At 42.3% G+C, this 19,985-nt stretch overlaps 2 protein-coding genes across 3 annotated transcripts; one reads left to right on the top strand and one right to left on the bottom strand.

Moving 5' to 3' along the window:
- Positions 1-1,476: 1,476 nt before the first annotated feature.
- Positions 1,477-5,711, top strand: LOC143004602 (tetraspanin-3-like). Its single transcript, XM_076155621.1, has 7 exons — positions 1,477-1,635; positions 2,212-2,403; positions 2,814-2,888; positions 3,363-3,464; positions 3,619-3,771; positions 3,919-4,002; positions 4,432-5,711. The coding sequence occupies exons 1-7, from the start codon at positions 1,573-1,575 to the stop codon at positions 4,522-4,524; spliced, it is 762 nt and encodes a 253-aa protein (XP_076011736.1). The 5' UTR covers positions 1,477-1,572; the 3' UTR covers positions 4,525-5,711.
- On the bottom strand, positions 5,699-17,125 carry LOC143004601 (proline-serine-threonine phosphatase-interacting protein 1-like). Of its 2 annotated transcripts, none has more exons than XM_076155620.1 (16): positions 17,108-17,125; positions 14,041-14,133; positions 13,338-13,438; positions 12,753-12,827; positions 12,154-12,188; positions 11,955-12,061; positions 11,003-11,065; positions 10,784-10,867; positions 9,981-10,026; positions 9,763-9,842; positions 9,350-9,448; positions 9,077-9,173; positions 7,982-8,075; positions 7,444-7,529; positions 6,962-7,074; positions 5,699-6,704 (listed from the first exon to the last, which is right to left on the bottom strand). In XM_076155620.1, exons 2-16 carry the CDS (start codon positions 14,071-14,073, stop codon positions 6,573-6,575), a joined length of 1,245 nt encoding a protein of 414 aa, XP_076011735.1. In that variant the 5' UTR covers positions 14,074-14,133; positions 17,108-17,125; the 3' UTR covers positions 5,699-6,572. The 2 variants fall into 2 exon arrangements, with proteins under 2 accessions (XP_076011735.1, XP_076011734.1); XM_076155619.1 differs by lacking the exon at positions 17,108-17,125 and adding an exon at positions 14,215-14,320.
- Positions 17,126-19,985: the final 2,860 nt, after the last annotated feature.

Genomic DNA, 19,985 nt, shown 5'->3' on the forward strand with positions numbered 1-19,985 from the left:
ATAATGATAATGTGTGATCTTTGTGACTGGATCAAGTGTTCAATGTCAGGCTGGAGTCAGGGCAAATTTGGATAAGGCACCACATTTTGAATTGCGGAAAATGTGTGTTTTTGTTGGAATGTGTACAAAAAATGTGATTGTGTTTACATGCTTATACGGCGATTTGTCTGACTCTTAATTATATTCATCTGTTTTGATACTGTATGATAATTTGGATAAAAGAGAAGCATGTTACATAACTCAAGCTATGGTTATCCATGTTGCATTATTAGTCCAGGATTGTGTATTGATTGTTCCGCTCTTGTTGAGCTGTAACACCAAACCTGACAGAGATAAATGTGCTAATGTTTTACTCAATAAAATTAAGCCTTTGGGCAAGAGTCTGTGTCTGTATTGAGGGCCCCAAAGGTACTAATTTGGGGATGAGTGATCCATCTTCCCCCTCTAGAAAAAGGACTTATAGGGTTTTTTTTAAAAGGAAATAAGTAATGATTCAATCAGATAGTAGATCATACTATCACACTGCTCTTATTCTCTTTGTGTCAACACTTTTGCCAGGGGACTTTGTTTGTGTAATGTGATTATAATCATTAATTCAAGCCTGCCACTTAACAAGTCAAACTGTGTAGTGGGCATATAAACAATCACATAGCTGTAAGGAATCCTGAACAAACTGCTCATCATTTACACATCTGCCTCTCATATTACTTTGAAGCAGTATAAGATTAGCTGGGATACACTGCCACCCTCTGGCACCAACATGTTTACAACAGATCACAGACATCTGGGTATCAATGCTGATGCCTCCAGTCAGATTTTAGATTTTTAGAATTATGCTATTTGCACAGAACTCAAATGACATTAACAAAAAACAAACATAATATCCAAAACAACTCTGAATAAGCACCATTGTCAGGCCAACTCAAGAGATCACAAGTGAACCATGCTTATCTTTAGTGCACATGAGTGGCCTTCAGATTCTGCGCTCTATATGCATGGAATTAACTATAAACCCTACATTTGAACTCACTGTCACTTTGTGCCGGAATTACGTAATTAAATGTGGCTTGTTGGAGCATCTAACTGGTGCTTTGTCCAATCAATGAATCAATCAATCAATCAATCAATTAATCAATCTCTCAGGTCTGGGCTATTTAAAACCCTTATATATTTTTTTGTATAACCAGTTTTTATTTGTTGTTTCTAGCGCGGTTTATTTTGTAAATGAATCCCTGAATCATATGAATAATGCCGCCACTGTAAACTAAATGTATAATTCACAAATTGCGTGGCAAGCACATATTGGTATATCAGAAGCTGCATTGAACAGCTGAAACAGATTAAAGCGCCAGTGTTTCGCGTCCCAGGGTTTGTTTTGAAAGGAAAGCTCACCGGAACACGTGACCTTTGTGTTGCCTTTCCGTGGATCTGATTGGTCGAAGAGGAGCTGGGCTTGGGGCAGCGGGGCAGGATCGACGAAGCCATTTTAGTATTAAAACATCCACGGTGCAGGTGCAGCAATATTATTTTCTTTTTTTACACCGTTTTTTACATTTTAACGCTTACGTCACCATGGGGCAATGTGGGATAACCTCGTCCAAAACCGTCCTGGTTTTTCTCAATCTCATATTTTGGGTAAGATAATGGGAAGTTATTTGAACAATGTTGCAGCTTTTAATGCGCCCAGTGAGGCCGTGGACGGAGAAGCTTAGCATGCTAGCAAACTGCGCAACAGAGACGCGACGCTCTCTGCGCTATGGCGACAAGACGGCAGCTTCTCCTACACGCACATATTATTGCTTTAATTCGTAACACTCGGGGGATATAAAACGACAAATCGAATAATGTGACGGCGCATAGCATCATGGGGCCGGTCTGTCTGTCGGTCGCTACCGCCCACAAATTGTATGACGTTATGCCAGCAGCGGCCGCGTCTCCGAGCTGAAACTGAGTCATTCAATAGATCCGCACAATGACAGAGGATCCCTGCATTAAATGGTTTAGTTTGAGAAAATGTCTGACCAATGCTGCGGCGAGTGTCCACCTGCTCCCACTGCGCCAATCAATCATTCCATCTGAAGTCCATCGTTTTCTTGATCTCAATCTGAGCTAAATTTGTTTTCAAGAATGTCAGCCCTTTATTTCTTCCATTTTACTGGTGCAGATGACTGACAGCTGCCTGGTCTTTGTTGTTTCTGCTTCTCTCTGCAGGCTGCAGCTGGAATTCTGTGCTACATTGGAGCTTACGTGTTCATCACGTATGACGATTATGACCACTTCTTTGAAGATGTGTACACTTTGATCCCTGCTGTCATAATAATAGGTGTGGGGACTCTCCTCTTCATCATCGGCTTGATCGGATGCTGCGCCACAGTACGCGAAAGCTCCTGTGGTCTGGCAACTGTGAGTATAGTTCACCTAGACTTGAGAAAGCACTTTGAAAGCACTGAAATACAAAAAGTTACACATTAACTGATCAGAATAAACATAGATTGATCCCAACAGCAATTTGACGAATAAAGCAGAATGAAGTCCCTTTTTATGGACACAAACAGAACTGAAAGGTCAGAAACATGGAACTAGGTTGTAGTTTTCACATCAAGTAAACACAAACAAACATTAGGGTAATTTTAAAGGTAGGTGTGTAAACAAACTGACAATGCTGAAAACTGCTGAAAACCCATTCATTCAAACCCCAAATCCATTTTCAAACTTGTCCCTTACAGCACCAACAGTAAAATGAACCCTTGTGATCATTTTCTCTAGTGATTCCAACAGGTGTGTGTGACATGGTGGCTTTGTTGTCGTTGCAGTTTGCTGCCATCCTCCTGCTGGTGTTTGTAACGGAGTGTGTGGTGGTGGTGTTCGGCTACATATACAGAGCAAAGGTAAACACTTCATCTGTTTATAGACCTGCACATGGATTTTAGCCCATTCTGTCACACAAGTATCCAAGTTGCGTCAAAAACATGCATTACGATAAATGATATGTCTAGTATCTTCTAATCCTTAAGTCATAGTTGATGTATCGTATACCTTTATAAAGCATATAAACTAACCTATTAAATTTGCAGCTTTTGTTGATTAAAGTTCCATGATGGTAATGCATTTTGTGTCGTGGTTTATAAATATTTTAGCAGTAAACCGTTTCCTTGCTGCATGGTGTTGTTCGGACAAACATTCTGTCACTATGATACATGAATGTTAATTTATTCAGCGCTCACAGTCGGTCCCTAATAACGCTGGCTTAAGGCCCGCAGTTAAGATGAATGTAGTAGCTGTCGTTAAGGGTAAGATGGCATAAAGGCCCGATTGATCACCTGAAAAGTGAAGGAGGACTAACAGCCTTTTATTTGTTTCAGGTAGAATACGAGGTGACTCACTCCATCCAGAAGGTTTACAATGAATACAATGGCACCAACACTGATGCTCCCAGCCGCGCTATTGACTATGTGCAGAGGCAGGTGAGAGGGGACAAAAAAGTCTGAGTAAACCGTTGAATTTTGCTGAATCATTCTTATTATTTTTGGGGATATTTGATAAATGAATTTCAGATGGTGTTCCTTACCGCAGTGTCTGAATATTTTGACGCATCGGCCACATCTTCTCCCCCTACAGCTTCACTGCTGCGGCATTCACAACTATTCCGACTGGAGGAACACCCGCTGGTTCAAAGAGTCTAAGAACAACAGCGTCCCCGTCAGCTGCTGTCAACCAAGCATCAGCAACTGCACTGGCACGCTCAGTCGACCAGCAGATCTCTACCAAGAGGTACGAGGGAAACGCTGCTCCAGGTTTCACTTGTGCATGTCTGGATGGAGTTATTTCTCTTTGAGTGAATACTTTACATTACACATTCCATACTGTGTATTGGTTCTTTGCGCCACTGAAACTCTTTCAAATCATTTTGTGATTTAGGGTTGTGAAGCTCTTGTTGTGAAGAAGTTAAAGGAGATCATGATGTACGTCATATGGGCTGCGCTTACCTTCGCATCCATACAGGTAATACTATAATCACTAACTTCAACGGTTTAAGATTCTATCTGACATTTAGTTGGAAAATAGGTTAAGAACATAAACGGATCTGAAGGACTTCATGTGCTTGTGGGGTTGTTTTTATATTTTTCAAATTTATGGGTTTAAAAAGTTTAGTCTATGTACGACGCCAAGTCTAGGGGCCTAATTGTGTCTTAGAATTTCTGCTGTTTTCAAATATTAATGTGGTGTATCTGACTGACTGCAGGCCATGTTAGATCTCAGAAACCAGATCGCAGAGACAGATGTGATGCTTCCCGGCTCGCTACTAAAGTAGTTGCAGAGTAGAACATCTTCCTTGGTTGCGTCTGTTTGCCTTTCGTCTGCAGTGTTTGCTGTGTGGCGACGTCACCCCTGACGCGCTTCCCTTCCTTTCCCTGTGCCGTGTGTGAGCAGATGCTGGGAATGCTGTGTGCCTGCGTGGTGCTGTGCAGGAGGAGCCATGACCCGGCGTATGAGCTGCTGGTCACAACCAACAGCTACGCATGAAGGACACAGGCGGCCAAAGGAAGGAGCATCACCGGACACGTACACAGTAGATTTCAGCTGTAGGATATAAGCTCAAGCACACATTGCACAAATCATTACGAAGTAGCAAACACTGATGATCTGGTTTGGATTCGAGTCGAGGCCTCAAGGGGAAACCATTAAGTTATTTATTGACATGCTTTGTAAATTAGTGTTCCTTCAAATGTTTTTACAAACACTCAAAGGCCAAAGTTGTACACGGCCAATCGACATTATTGATGTTGATGTGAATTACTGCGTTACAACAATTGTGGTATTGTTTTTTGTTTTGTTTTTCAATTTAATTATTATCTTTGGTGTGGCTTCATGAAAATAGGACTCCTCCCCTTCGATGAGGATGAAGAGCAGTTTGAAGCTGATGTGTGAAGTCATTATGAAGCACATTGTATGGAATGTATTTCCTGGTGTGCTGGTTTGCACTATGGCTTATGGAGGTATTTCACTGTCACTTCAATGCAAATTTATGCCAATCAGAACGTTTCACTATTCCGACAGAATCAATTCGAACATACATTGTGAATATGAAAAGCTTTTTCTAATAGACAGAGATAATCACTTAAACCTCGCCTGCTATAAAAGACAATATCAAGTGTGTAAGGTTGACTTCGTGGACACGAGCTAAGACTTAAAATGCAGGTAATCAGATTGCGCAAATTCAAAGCAATGTTGTCACAAAGTAGACCTTACGTTTGTCTGTGTAGCAGCCGTACGGAGCCATGGCTGTTGAGACAAGAGCTCTTCATATTCACACGTATTCAGATTGTGAATACTTAACAATTTGTTCAGTGTGGATGTTCTCTAAATCAGGCGTCACTAGTGAGGTATTGCCAATCCATAAATTGTCAATTCACTCAACCTTTTTTCTCTCCATTCTTAAAGAATTAACAGTGTTACCTAAAGACCTGTGCGTAGGTTGTTTGTTACACTTAGGTCATCCACATGATTGTTAGTTATAAACCTGCTATGACTTTATGATGATTTTATGGATTCTTTGTTTTATACCTTTTTGTGAAATTGTGCAGTGTATATTTTTTCCCCAAGATGTTATGTTGATCCTTAGGTATTAAGCTAGCACAGCAAAAAATACAGCAAAATTGTGAACAAACTGCAGAAGAGTCAGGAGACTTAAATAAACTTGTACATTTCAACTGAAGTGTTTGATTGCTGTTCAATCCAGTGGTTTATTATGCAGGTTTGAACATAGACGGTGCACAGGTACACACCAGCCCCCAACTAAACACTGTAACAAGAGGCCTAAAATGATGCCACATGTTTGAATTACCAGCATAGGAAGTAATTTGAGCTGCTGACAGTAAAGAGTGATGTAGGCAATTTGCATCTATCCTCCACTGAAACCAAGTGGCTTAACAACCATGACGCATAATTATGTAGCCTGCCATCACTCTTCACTTAGTAGAGTGAAGTTATTAGTTCCAATCCCGCCACTGATTTTGCATCTTGTAAGTGCTTCACCATCTTTAATTAAAAAGGCTTTAATTTTCAAATTAAACACCAGAATGACCACCAGGAAATTGAAACTTTCCTTTTTGCTCTGGTTTGAATTTACTGCTGTATTCATTTGAATAAGACACGTGAAGGGCTTTTAATTTGAAATCCTACATTAAAATGTCCTGATGGATAAATAAATAAATAATATACTACACATTATCATTTAACCGCACATAAGCGACTGGAAAACCTTAAATTAAGAGCTGTGGCATCATTTAATAGTTTGACAGTAAGTACAAAAATAGGGGCTGATAAACTAATAACTGACACAAACGAATAAAAAATAATGTACAAGACAGGAAGAAGCATGTGTCTGAAAGCTAACATTGTCTTGCGCAGGTGTACCTAATGACACTAACGAGGACTCTGACATCAGTGCACAGAAACACCTTTGTTAATGTTATTAGCCACAGCTGTGTTGGACAAGCGGAAATGTCCATCATTAGAGCTCTGTCTCTGTGTGATTTGCTGTTCCTGTGCTTTCTTTAGCGCGTGTCTGTTCAGATCTTAGCCAGATAAGTCCCAGGCACCATTCCAGTTTGCCCATTCCTGTCTGCACTCCACCACCCGTCGTCTCCTTGTTCCAGCACTTGCACCACGTCCCCTCTGGTCAGAGACATTTCATCCTCTTGCTGACCGGTCATTGTAAACAAACACAACAGGCAGTTTACAGTTGAGTCATCTACATCTACATCTCACACAAAACTGCATCACATTGAGTGGTCGAAGAGTATTTTAGCATTTTCTTTAACTATTTTAAGCGATTGTGATGATACAATTTCTAAAATGTCTCAGAATTTGGTGAAAGAAGTGTCTGTTTATGGAATTACAGCACCTGTGATTTACCAGAATCCCACTTAAATACAGTAGTTTGTTGAAAGATGATCACCTGTGCAACGTAGTTGTAAAGCACCGTGTAGCTGTTTTCATCTGCAATCATAGAAACTGAGGCTGCTCGCTGGTGGCCATCTATAGCTGCATATGGTGATTCAGCAAAGGCCACTGGTAAAAAAAGGAAGAAGAAGAAGAAACCTTTATTATGATACTCCAAATACATGCATGGCATCCACAGTGCAGCACCTGAAGACCAAATCCAGCCAATGCCTTGCTAAAGGGCAACTGCAGGGCATGTGTTAGCCTTTTTGGGGGAGGTTTACTTACTGATTAAATCTCACTGCATACTCATTCCAACTATAAAATTGTCCACATTCAATTTTAACAAAATCACTTAATATAAAATTGATTTAAAGTCACATAGCTCTCCAAAATAGACACCAGGTCAATGACATAGTTTTTTGTAAGTTGTCAAAAACATAGAAATGTAATATTACAGATGGAAGAAATACTGAATGATTCTGATGAGGTACCGACCTTGACCACTAGATGTCTCTGTTTGCTCTGCGCCTGGAGGATTGTGGGTAATAAGATTTGAAGAACTTGAAGCTAGAAAAGAGGACCTGTGTGAAATAGGAGATATTTCAGTTAAATAATGCAACAAGATGCCTCGGGTACTTAATTTCAACGGCAGACAAATCTGAAAATGAGATGGAGCAAAAACTGTAAATTCTGTAGTGTTAAGTTTTCTGTGGATTTGCAATTTAAAAAGGTACATTTGTGTGTTGTTGTTTCTCCTATCCTGCAAAATTGTCTAATTTAAATTCCAATTGGCTTTATTGTGAAGTGATGTGAAACCCCTAAAACCCAGTTGATTCTTAATAAAGCCTAAATAATTCAGATGCTTCCAATTTATTCTGATTATAAGTGGAGAAAGATAAATCAGGAGGAGATTGGAATCTCTTCATCACTGCCACAGCAACCCTGAAGTCTTTGTTTTGTTTTCTTAACCCTAACAGGTTTAAACAATGTCATCTCCTCCCACTTCTTCCTCCCAGGTAGTTTTGTGTCAGACCTGTTCATCACATATCCGGGGCCTTCAAAATGAGCCGTGCCATTGCTGTCCCCCGACGGCCCCGACTGGTAGAAGCTCTTGAACACAATGGGCTCTGCAAGAGAGAAAAGAGAAGCTGCACATTCGAGAAGTGAAGACGGCGTGAGTTTTTTCACACTGCTGCACTGAAACTGAAAGGTACAAAGGTGTTCACGAGGTTTCCTGTAAATTCAAACGCTTCTTGGATTAGAGTTTCAATTTACAAGAAGTTTTAGTTTGGGGCCACATTCGGCCCAATTTAGATTCAAGTGGGAAGGATTAGTAAAATCATAGCATAATAACCTATAAATGGATGTAAATGGACAACTTCCCTTTGTTTTAGTGCAAAGAAGTACAGGTTCATATTGCAAATGTACTTTTATTTAACTATCTTTTTACAAAACATATGATGAACAACCTGAAATGTCTTAAGTCAGTGGTTCCCAAACTTTTTCTGCAAGCCCCCCCTTCTGTAGCTAAGAATATTTTCGCCCCCCAACACACACACACACACACACACACACACACACACACACACACACACACACACACACAGCTTTAGCTTCCAAACTCTGGAATTTCAAACATTGTAATTTATAAAACTACAACTTATTATTTAACAAAATAATTCCACTGTAAAGGTGACAAATCACATTTAAAGTGGAATTATGAAAAGTCCAACTGTGTAATACTGTGTAACTTAATTTCTAAATTAAGCTATTCTTGGCAAAGAAGAACACTTTTTATCAGCACATCTTTTCAGTGATGACTCCGCGGCCCGCGGGCCTTGAGTTTGACACCTGTGGATTAGACCATTACAGGATGACAGCTGTGCTGTTCAGTTTGGCCTCTGGTGTCAACAATTTAGAGAAACTGGACAGCAGAGAATCGTCGTCTAATGCAGCTTGCTATGATCAACTTGCATATGACAATAACAGCCTCTAAATTTACAAAACTTTAAAATGAAAACTAAGTGAATCAAGTCAAATGATGGCATCCTGAGACCATGAACCCAGCCAGAGTGGGTCAGTTAATAAATCTGTGGCTTCTAAACAAATAACATCTCCCACGTCTCACCTGGAGGTCTGCAGCTCGTCTTTTTCATCTCTATGAAACTGTTGTTGTCTGCAGTGATATCACAGCTCTCCAGAACCTGTCTCACCTCCTCGTACAACTATTTTAAACAGGAGGGAATCCATTTTACAAAGCTCCCCAAACAAAGCTCCAGACGCTGTTTCCCAAACGGACTCGCTCAAGCACAAATAGTTTTATCATACACTGCTGGTGACAAATGAATCGGCACTCATGTTGCTGTAGTAGCGGTTCAAACAAAGAGAGGGGCGACATCACCTCGTCGTCTTTGACGCACTGCATGGAGAAATGGTTGCAGTGGTCCCACAGAGTGCACCTGAGCATGCTGATGCGATCCCCCTCCAGCTGCTGGAACACCTGAGAGGCACCAACACACATCTTATTTCCCCTCCACTTTACTGCTCGCCGCATTACACTGAAAGTATCATTGTCTTATATAGCTGGCATGCTTATGAAGTACCTCAAAATAACTTTTAGTCGAATGCTTGTGTGGTGTCGTGCTGGATTGTGGTGACATTGTTCTATTCTTAGCATGCTCAGAGCAAGAAGAAGTGACTCATTTAAATGGGTCAGCAGCAGTAGGTGGGTCTGTCGGAGGGAGTCATACTGCTGAAGGGGATGTGGTGTGTGTGTGTGTGGTTAGGAGCCCATCTTGTTACAGCATGTCGTACCTCGCATGAGCTTCTGTGTGTGTCTTCCCAGTCCTGGCGAGCTTCGTCTAGCTGAGTGATACTGGTGAGGTACAGCTTCTCTGCAGGATGTTACAGCGGCACATACAGTATATGTTTACATACGCATCGTCGCCATCCATCGTGTATGTGTATGGATGGAAATGTGAATTCAAATTTACGCTAATACTGTAAAACACTAATGTGAGTCTGGGTCAAACCTGCTTCCTGGGCGGCCTGTCTGCACTGCCGGGCCCTGTGGTGGACCTGGACCAACCAACAAACAAACAGGAGGTGACATGTATGACCAATAAGATTAAGTTTGGTTGTCATTACTGAAATAGGAGCAGTTTACCCCCGTCATACGTCATTAAACATGAAAACTCAAACTCAAACTGGCAGTGAGACTTCTGAGGCCGCCACAATAGAAATAGAAGTCTGCCCAGGAATTTGTGATTGATAGCACTGCATGTTTTATGCTTCTTAACTTATAACATTTCCGCAAGATTTCAAGCTCAGGAACTAGGTATTGACTGAACGAGCTTCAACACTTTCCTTCTCACTAGATGTTACTTTCACTTCCAGTTTATTTGACAGTAAAAGGCATCTGAGTTTGTGAAGGATGAAGCGATAAAGTCATACCAGCAGCATATTAAAATAATACTCGTCAAGAATATACTGTACAAGCAGAAGTGGTGAAATGAAACAGGAATCATCACAAACAGAAACTCCCCTAGTACTTTCCAGCAGTCCATTCCAGTGCAGCTGTATATCTAAACCACTCACATGTTGTTAAATCCATTGAGATCCATTATGCTTTGATGATTATTGATGATTATTACAACTCAAATAGTTAGTTAGTAGTTCTGTTATTGTGTACAACCAGCCACAGTGGGAGTGAACGCTCCAGACCAGGCTGAACTGAAGAACGAACCAAACCAACCACAGGTCTGAACACGGCCTGAAGGTGATCCCTCCTTCACCGCCCACATTCTGACTCAGTGTCTGCATTTACTGGTCGTACCTTTTCAGAGTGTTTGGACGGAGCGGCGCTCCCCAGCTCGGCCTCGTCCGCCTCCCTGCACCTGTGCTCGTAGTTCTTCTTAGACTGGCAAAATCCAAGTAAATACACACAAATGTATGCCATTAGTAGGGGCGACGACATCCTTGTTCAGGGAGCGTGTGTGTGTGTGTGTGTGTGTGTGTGTGTGTGTGTGTGTGTGTGAGGCTGCTGTGTTTCTACCTCCATCGTCTTCTTGAACACAGAAACCTTTTTCTTCTGAACCTTCTCCATGATGCTTTCAAACTGTGAGGAGAAAGAGAGCGATGACAATAAATGCACTCTGAGCTCTCATAACACCTGATAGAAATGGACATGTTAACTTATGTGATAATGATAATAATAATAATACACATAAAACACTGCTGATCAGTAGCCAAAACTCAAAAGTTGTATGAGTCAGTTTTCAGGTAAATGACTCAGTGACCCCCTGACCCTGACCCATACTAACAGGAGTAGAGCATCATGGGAACCACTGCAGTAACCTTAGCCAAACACTTTGGAAGGTTATCCAAATGTATTGTTAATTAAAGGCTCTGGACTGAACTATGATCAACCCAAACATCAGGATCCTGTTGGTCGTCTTTTAAACTGCCACCAATGCTGAATGGTGCAAATTGACCAATAACTAAATCACTAAATATAGTTTTTGACCATCAAATCACTTGTTTCTCCCTCAAACCTTTTTCCGTGTTCACACATCACATCCTGTCTTTCTACATCATACCATGAGACAAAGTGTGTGTTCACAGGAGCTGAGATTGAAGATGAGCAAACAGGCAGTGGAGCAATTTGTATGGCCAAACTTTCCAAAATGTAGTTGGAGTGTGGTTGTGCTACACACTAAGCCTGACCGAGAGATGGAATGAGCATCAGTGTGTTGACTTTATGATTAGTTTTGATAGGAAAATAAGACTTAAAATGTGAGTAAGAGTAAAGATGTGTAAGTAAAGTCGCAGTGAAGCCTCATACATGCATGAAATTCTGTTATTATTACTGTAGCCCCTCCCCCAAAGCTGTAAACCTTATCAGTCATTTGTTATATTGGAAGTCTGCTGTTTCCACAAACCAAATCCATACATGCAAGACCATTTACACGCTTCTCTCCAGGTTTTGGGTTCAAACCGTGCCGTACCTTTTTCCTCTGCTCCTTCTGCCGCTCTCTGAAAGTCTCGACCTTTCTCACCTCCTCTTTCAGTATGCCAGAGAGCTGGATGTGAAAGTTCCCGATGTTTTCAATATCTGCAGCCAAAGCAAAACGTACAGTTACACTTTAAACACATCAGATGGATTTACAGTGTCGACTCCCTGGGTCAAACAACTGGTGGACTCACGTGTTTTTAATTGATCGAAGGACGCTCTCATGGTGCTGAGGAGATATTGGACAATGTTAAGGTCACAGATAGCAACTGTTTACCATCTTTACAGGCTTAAACAAGCGATGCATTCAGGAGCACATTCCTGACAGGTGCTGTTACTGATTTACTCTCTGTTAGGCAGCATGGAGACACAGACGAGCTTCCAGGTGACACGCAGGGCTAATGTCTGTCGTTAACACTGACTGGGTGTCACCATGACAACACAGTTTTTGGTCAATTCTTCATCTAGCTTGAATTTCATATCATAAAAGTTATTCCCTTATGCAGAAGAGCCTCTGTGTAGCCATGCCTTTGCTTTGGAGTGCTGTCGGCCATCTAAGTACACATGACTGGCATGACACACACACACACACACTCCCACACGTTCTGTAAGAGAACAGGAAGCTGCAGAAAGCTGGCTGACTTCTGTGCTGAGAGGGACCACTGAAGGAGGAGGTTTTTCAACACATCACTTCACTTCATATTTGTATTTCCTCTTTTTCTGTGCTTTTCAACAGTGATCTAAGTGGAGTCACAGCCAGTTGAGGCGACACAGTATCAGACCTCATACTAACCCGATCTCCGCGTGTCCTCCAGCCTTACGAGCAATGGTCACCAGTTCCTTCCCGTACTTCTCCTCTGCCTGCGCCCTGTGCGTTATGGATGACAGATGGATTATGTGATGAACCTACATGTAAAAATGTACCGCAGTCATTTCCTGTAACATCTTGTTGCTAAGAAGGATGTAGTCGGTATTGTGATCTTGATATAGAAATGCAATCTTTTACACATCAAGGCGAGAGTTTACGCTGTCACAAATGGAGAACCTGTGTCTGTGTTTAGGTCAGTGATGTGTGTTCAGTTAACTTTGTAGCAATCTACTCAAGTGTGTATTTGTGCCTGATACCGTTTGTCTGTTAAATGTTAGTTTAGTTTGAATTGATTTTGATGCGGTATAACGATTAAACCTTTATACTTTTGTAATCTTTTTTAATGAAAGAAATCGGAAATTGTTCAATCATCACATAAAAATGGCCAGCAGCAAACCTCCAGCACCCACAATGCACAGCAGAGCAGCTAATTCTGGGATTCAAAGCGCTGGCCTGAATGTCTGACAGTCACATGATAAGGCGTTGTTTTCAAACTGAGAGGAACCCGACCTCATCTTCAAAAGCTCCTCCACGTCTTTGCACGTTTGCCGCCCATCGCTCAGCCTCTGGATCACGGCGTCGTAACCGTCGTGGTGCATGAAGTCAGTGCCCTACCGAGGGAAAACACAGAAACACCACAGAAATTTAGCAATGAGCAGGATTGCGCAACAGGCATTACAACACGTCTTTTAATCACCTGCCAGGCACATTATGTCTTAATAATGCAGAACTAACACAAAGGAAAAGGAACTGTATGTGACATGAACACTCCCTGTAGTTTAGCAGCTCGCTTCTTATTCATCAGAGTATCCAATTATGCTTTATGTTGATGCTTTAACATGATGATGAATAAAGAATCTTATCTTATGTTTGTGCAATTAAAGCACAAGCTCACTTTATACTGATTATTTACTCACATTTTCACTTTGATCACAACCCATTTGACAATTTTCAGTCAAGTCAATTTCAATTGTATGGCCCAATGCCACATGCAATGTCTCAAAGGGTTTGCGCGTGAATTGCATGCAACATGACAAGTGAAGTATCTTCATCTTAATCTTAACAGAATCACGCAGGTATGATGTCATATTTCTGTCACAGCCAGTCAAAACTTGAAAATGTTCTTTTTATGGGTAGTTGAGAACAGGTGGTATGATTAAGAAGTTGTTCAACATAATCAAAACTATTCTTGTGAAGTGCTGGGTTGACTTACCCAGAAAGCATCTTTAAACAACATTGGACTCATCTTGTTTAGTTTCGTCACTTCCTGTTACTGTTGTGGTCTTCAGTATCCCCTTCTCCCACGCTGCTTTGTTTGAGAAAAATTAATAATCAGAAGTGAAGTCCCTGTAAGTCTCCGGACGAGTAAAGTGTGTGTGGAACAGACCAGAGAACGGCCAAAGCGTCAGTGAGTCGTCTTGAATGAGGAAGCGCCTCTGTCCCATGATGTCACTGACCACAGCCGGCTCAGCTCGTGTGCGTGTGTGAGAGAGTGTGATTGAGTGTGTGTTTGTGTGAGGTAATTCAGCTGTGATTAAGACTGAAAGGTGTTGTTTTCCCCTTTATAGTTTTCCACAATTGCAAAGCACTCATTTTCTACAAAAGCCAAACTTGAACCTACACACTCCGAACCCCCGAGTCTTCTGTCAAAATCCAACCATCGCCTCAAAACCATTTGATTACATCATTTCAACACTGACAGTAAATATTACATTACCTTACATTGCATTGCATTACATTATATTACGGTCATTTAGCAGACGCTTTTATCCATTTTATTTTCCTACTCTTTGTTGTGGCGCGCGCAAACCTTTAATGGTGCGCGTTAATAAATATTAACCAGAGAAGACTGTAATTGTGTTGTCCGTGACGTTCCCGGCGCCCGCGCGCGCAAAACTGGTTCGGGTTTAATATCGTCCCCCCCTGTAGCCGCTCTGTAACCAGAGGTTTCAGGGAGAGTTACAGGGGGCGCCAGACACTCTGGTTGTTTCGGACGGTGGTCCCGGTCGCCGGAAATAATCTAAAAGCAAAAACGTGTTGTCCGTGACGTTCCCGGCGCCCGCGCGCGCAAAACCGGTTCCGGGTTTAATATCGTTTCCCCTGTAACTCCCCTGTAACCAGAGGTTTCAGAGGGAGTAACCAGAGGTTTCAGAGGGAGTTACAGGGGGAGCCAGACAAGTTGTTTCGTCAACGACTGAGAGAACACACAGAGATCATACACGCCCGCCCTCTAGTGGCTAATGGAAGAACAAGTACCGGTTGTCTAAAGACGTTAAATGGTAGTAAAGCGCACAAACACACATGGCAAAACCCTCATAGGAAATTAATGTAAAATAAAGATTGATTCAAAGAGCAATTATAGTTTAATCATAGAAATACATAGAAAAAAATCGAAAGAAAATATATGGTCAAGCTTGTTGAATGATTTTGCTACTTTATCAGTCAGAAGAAGCTATAGAATTATATACGGAGCAGGAAGAATTTATCACAACACAACATAACATGTCAGTGATATAGCATGGCGTTACTTGTGTTAATGTGAAGTAAATAGACGTGAGAGACGCGACACATTACAGCTGCATTACGTATTATGACCACAAGAGGGAGACACAGACTTCTCTAAGTACATTCAACCGCCACATAATGAAAGCCATAACAGGATTACTGAGCAGAGACCCTAAATCTCATGGGGGTGAGGGCGGGGGAGGGCGGTCTGACATGGAACCCCCCAAAATCCCTCAATCGAATCCCAGCTGAATACTAAATGGAGCCTCAGGCCTGGAGACACGCGAACACACACGCAAGAAGCTGATTATTGATTTTCAAAGCGAGTGGGAGGCACAGACTGAAGTGTCTCTCACCAGATGTGTGAAAATGTGTAGGTGCCTTCACAGAGGCTCGAGGATCGTTCTGTCACACACACCTAAAGACATGATAAAAGCTCAGCATTAATCAATACAGCCCACTGGGAGTGTGTGGCTCATTCTATTTGTCTGGTATATCTATATATTGTTTGTTTGTTTTTGCTGAAGGACCTTCTGATGCATTCCTGCAGGCATGATTCCCGCAGACAGAGGGATCATTGTTTTATGACTGTGGTTGTTTTGAATAATGATTATCTGATTGAAAAATCTAAATGAAATAATGTTAATCAAAATCAATTAAGTTTTAGTGAATCATTTTAAACTAGCCTTTTTTGTGTTCTACCCGTATTCCTTTTCTCACACAGTATCACAGCAACGTTTGGATGAACGGAGGCCTGAAATCTGTGTCAGAGTAAAAATGAAAATGTGTCAAAAGCAAAAACAATGGCTGCTTTTCTTTTAGTAACCGATGTTTTGTTACTTCTCTGTATCGATAGAAAATGTACTTTAAATTGGATACCTTTGAATCTCCAGTGTTTTTATGCGATCCATTGATATACGTGTTGTTTGTCACATTGTGTCCTGCACACACTCTTAACTCAACTTAGGCTTCAAACTCAACACTTCACAAATGTCAAGTAGACACACTGTATTGTAAATTAAATAATTCAGATTGCTGCTCTGCCTCTAGATACAAAGTTGCACATTACAGGTTGGAGTGGTACTGGAGTGGCCGTGTGTGTGGTCAGTGGAGTAACAACTGAACTTTCCTCCAAGGAAAACCAAACATCTATCAGCCAGACTCAGTCAGTCTCTGCCAGGCCAAGCAAAATGACCCAGCTTCAGTTTTCACATGGAGGGAGGCTGAGTCGCTGCTGCTTGGCCTCAGTTGTAACCCAGTTTAAGGCCTCTGATGGAGGTTGAAGCTCTGGGAATCAGCTGTGCTGCCACACACAAACACATAGACTCTCTCTCTCTCTCCCTCTCTCTCTCTCTCTCTCTTTCACACACACACCCTCTCAAACTCTCAGGAGCAGCAGTTATTGAACTGTGACAAACGAGCCGTGTCAGACCAGCCCCCCCGCCTTGGGGATTGGCTAAATGACCTTTCCATTACCCAACCACTGCTGTATTCCCGCGGCACAGATAGAGTTACACACACAGCTACACAGCCCATTTGCCAGCACCAGTGTCACCATCGCTGCCATTAGCCACTACATCTTTCTGTGCACTCTGACACAAATCTCTCCAATTTATTTTAATTTTATTTCACTCTTTACTACACAAACTACCCCGGTTATGCACCACTCACATGTGGCGTCCAGGACTGCGGTGTTTGTGTGTGTGTGTGAGAGAGAGAGAGAGAGAGGGAGAGAGTGTTTTCTCTCAAAGCTCTGGCACACAGAGTGACTTAACTGGTTTTCACACCTTCTCCATCCTCCGTTCTTACTAATCCCCTGTTGACTATTGGCACCAGCCCGGAGTCTCACTGGATACTTGAGGGAACGAGCCTGAAGAGGAGAGCAGAGCAGAGCGGAGGAGGAGGAGTGGAAAGGGCAAAAATGGACGACGAGTGAATCGAAGGGTAAAAGAGCAGAAGAAGTTGAGGAATGGGGGGGGGGGGGGGGGAAAGTGCGGAGTGGAAAGAAGAGCAGAGGGATGAAAGGAGAGAAGAATGCAGGGTCAGGGGGAAGGAGAATGTGGAGGAGAGTGAAAGAGAGGTGGAGGAGAAGAAGAAGAAGAGAGAGCTGCTGCTGCCTGCTGGATAGGAATGCAATGAAGTGAGTCCTTGGCCACATTAGAGGGAACCTGTTAGGAAGCTGACAGATGGAGAGCTAATGATGTGTAGGCACAAGGGCAGAGCCTGTAGTTGCCAGTGAGACGAGCCGTAGTGGCTGTCACAATACAGCCGAAAACCAACAGCTGAAGGAGGCGGAGGAAGAGGAGGAGGAGGAGGAGGAGGAGGAGGAGGAGGAGAGGAAAGACCAGTATCAGGCCAACCCCAGAGAGCGAGCAGGGGGTCTCACTCACGTTTGATCTGCGTCCGGCTTCAAATGAAACATTTATTAGCCGTCCTAATCCACAACATCACTGCTAAGAACCCCTGCCTTAATCAATCTGATCCTCCTGTGTCCATAATTCCCTGATGTGATTCTCTGGATGCCGGGATGTTCACACACACACATACGCACACACACACACACACACACACACACACACAAACACACACATGTGTATATGTTTATATGGACACTAGTATAAATATTTGATCAACCCTGATGTCACATCATGTGATCACGGTCGGATCACTGTTTGATGATTCTAAAAGGACAGCTATGGTTTGGGTGACAGACTGTGTGTGTGTGCCTGTTAATGTAAATGTGTATGCATGGATATCGTTGGTCTAAGTATGTTTGCTGGTCTATATGATTCTGGTTCTTCAAAGTGCAAGTGTGTGTGTGTCTGTGTGTGGATATGAGTCAGTGTGTAACGGAGGTGACCCCTGTTAGAGGAGTGCTACGAGCAGCTCCCTCTGCCTCCTGCTGCTCTCCTTCCCCCGCATCCTTCCTCCCCTCAACAGACTGGATTTTGGTGTTAGACTAATTTGCCCAGCAGCCATTTCGCCCCACAGGGACTCAAACCCTCTCCTCTCCTCTCCTCTCCTCTCCTCTCCTCTCCTCTCCTCTCCTCTCATTCTGCATATTTGTTTTTTTCTCACTTCTCTTTATGTCATCATCTGTTTCCAGCCCTCCTTATGAGTCTCTTATGTCCTTATGTCCTTTTACCATCGCTTGCCGCTCGTCTTGCACTCCGCCGTATATACCTGTGGCCGTGCTCTTATTGTGTGCCTGTGTGTGTTTATCTGTGTGTGTATGTGTGTGTGTGTGTGAGACCACACAAGACTGCTAATTTGCTAAGTGGATTCATCCAGTTGACAGAGGCCGGAGATTCTGCTTGGCTACACTCCTCTGATCTGGGCTACAAGGGGAGTGTGGAGGATGGACACATGTGGGCCAAAACACTCGTCCACTCAGGAGGCAGAATTTATTCTTTAACCGTCTTTAAACTGTCTCTCTTTTTGCTCCAATTTATACTAAATGCTGCAGCTTTTGTTGGTTACATTTAAGGGCTTAACCTTATTTGAGATGACAGCCTGACATCTTCAACATAGATCAAGAGGCTGCTAGAATGATCACCAAAGTCCTAAAGAGACCTTAACCTCCATCTTTGGTTTCTCACACCTGAGCTTGACTGTCATAACAGCTTGACAAGCCTTAACATGTCTCACACTGAGTGGAGAGAGTGAAGCACATCACTCCAGTCCTCAGGTCCCTGCACTGGGATTGCTTCAGACACACTGGTGTGTTATGAACCAGACCGTCCAGGTCACATGTGAACACTGGGTCCAAACTGGAACACACAGTGAAGGAGATTTTAGTTTGTGTCCTCCACAACTCTGAAACAAACTTCCACAAAACCAGAGCTTATTTAAATTCAGGTTTAAAGTTTTCCCTTAATTAAATCAAATCTGTTTTATGATATTTAATTAAGTTATTTATTGGCTGCATTCCCTTATTCATGTTTCATTTGTTAATTTTGTCATATTTTATCTTCTACATTGTTCCTTTTACACTTTCCATTTAATTACCCTTAGATTAGACCATTTATTACGTCATATTAATGTATTTTTGTGGAGCACTTTGATATTTCTTTATGTTGTCGCTATATAAATAAACTTGCCTTTTATTCTTAAGTGTACAGAAGCCACATCAGTGAATGAAGGATGAAGTACATTTACTAACCAGCAGGTGGGGCTGTTGAGTTTCTAAACGTCCTCTGTGAGGTCCAGGCCTCTCTCGTCTCTCCATCCACATTCCTTTTGTTTTCTGTTCAGTCTCACAGTGAAGGTTGAGGCCTTCTGCTGAGAGAATTATCGCTGCTGCTCCGCCTGCTCTTCCACCACACACACACACACACACACAAACACACACACAAACACACACACACACACACACACACACACACACACAAGCTCACACACATACACACGGGGAAACCTGATAACTAGTAAACATACACATTCTCAATGTCACACAGGATTCACACAGTTGCACAATTATTTGATTTAATTGAACAGTTCTCAAAGCTTTATGATGTTATGATGCGTAGCTCTCATGCAGCTATACATCACATTTAGTACAGAAGTATGAAAACCTACAGACCTCATAACCCCAGAGCAACAAAATCAGGAGTGTATCAGACAGATCAGCCTGTTTTCTACTGCAAATCCAAG

This window comes from Genypterus blacodes, unplaced genomic scaffold (genome assembly GCF_046128005.1).
Source record: "Genypterus blacodes isolate CSIRO-AG114 ecotype Tasmania unplaced genomic scaffold, CSIRO-AGI_Gbla_v1 ptg000067l_1, whole genome shotgun sequence".
Lineage (NCBI taxonomy): Eukaryota > Metazoa > Chordata > Actinopteri > Ophidiiformes > Ophidiidae > Genypterus > Genypterus blacodes.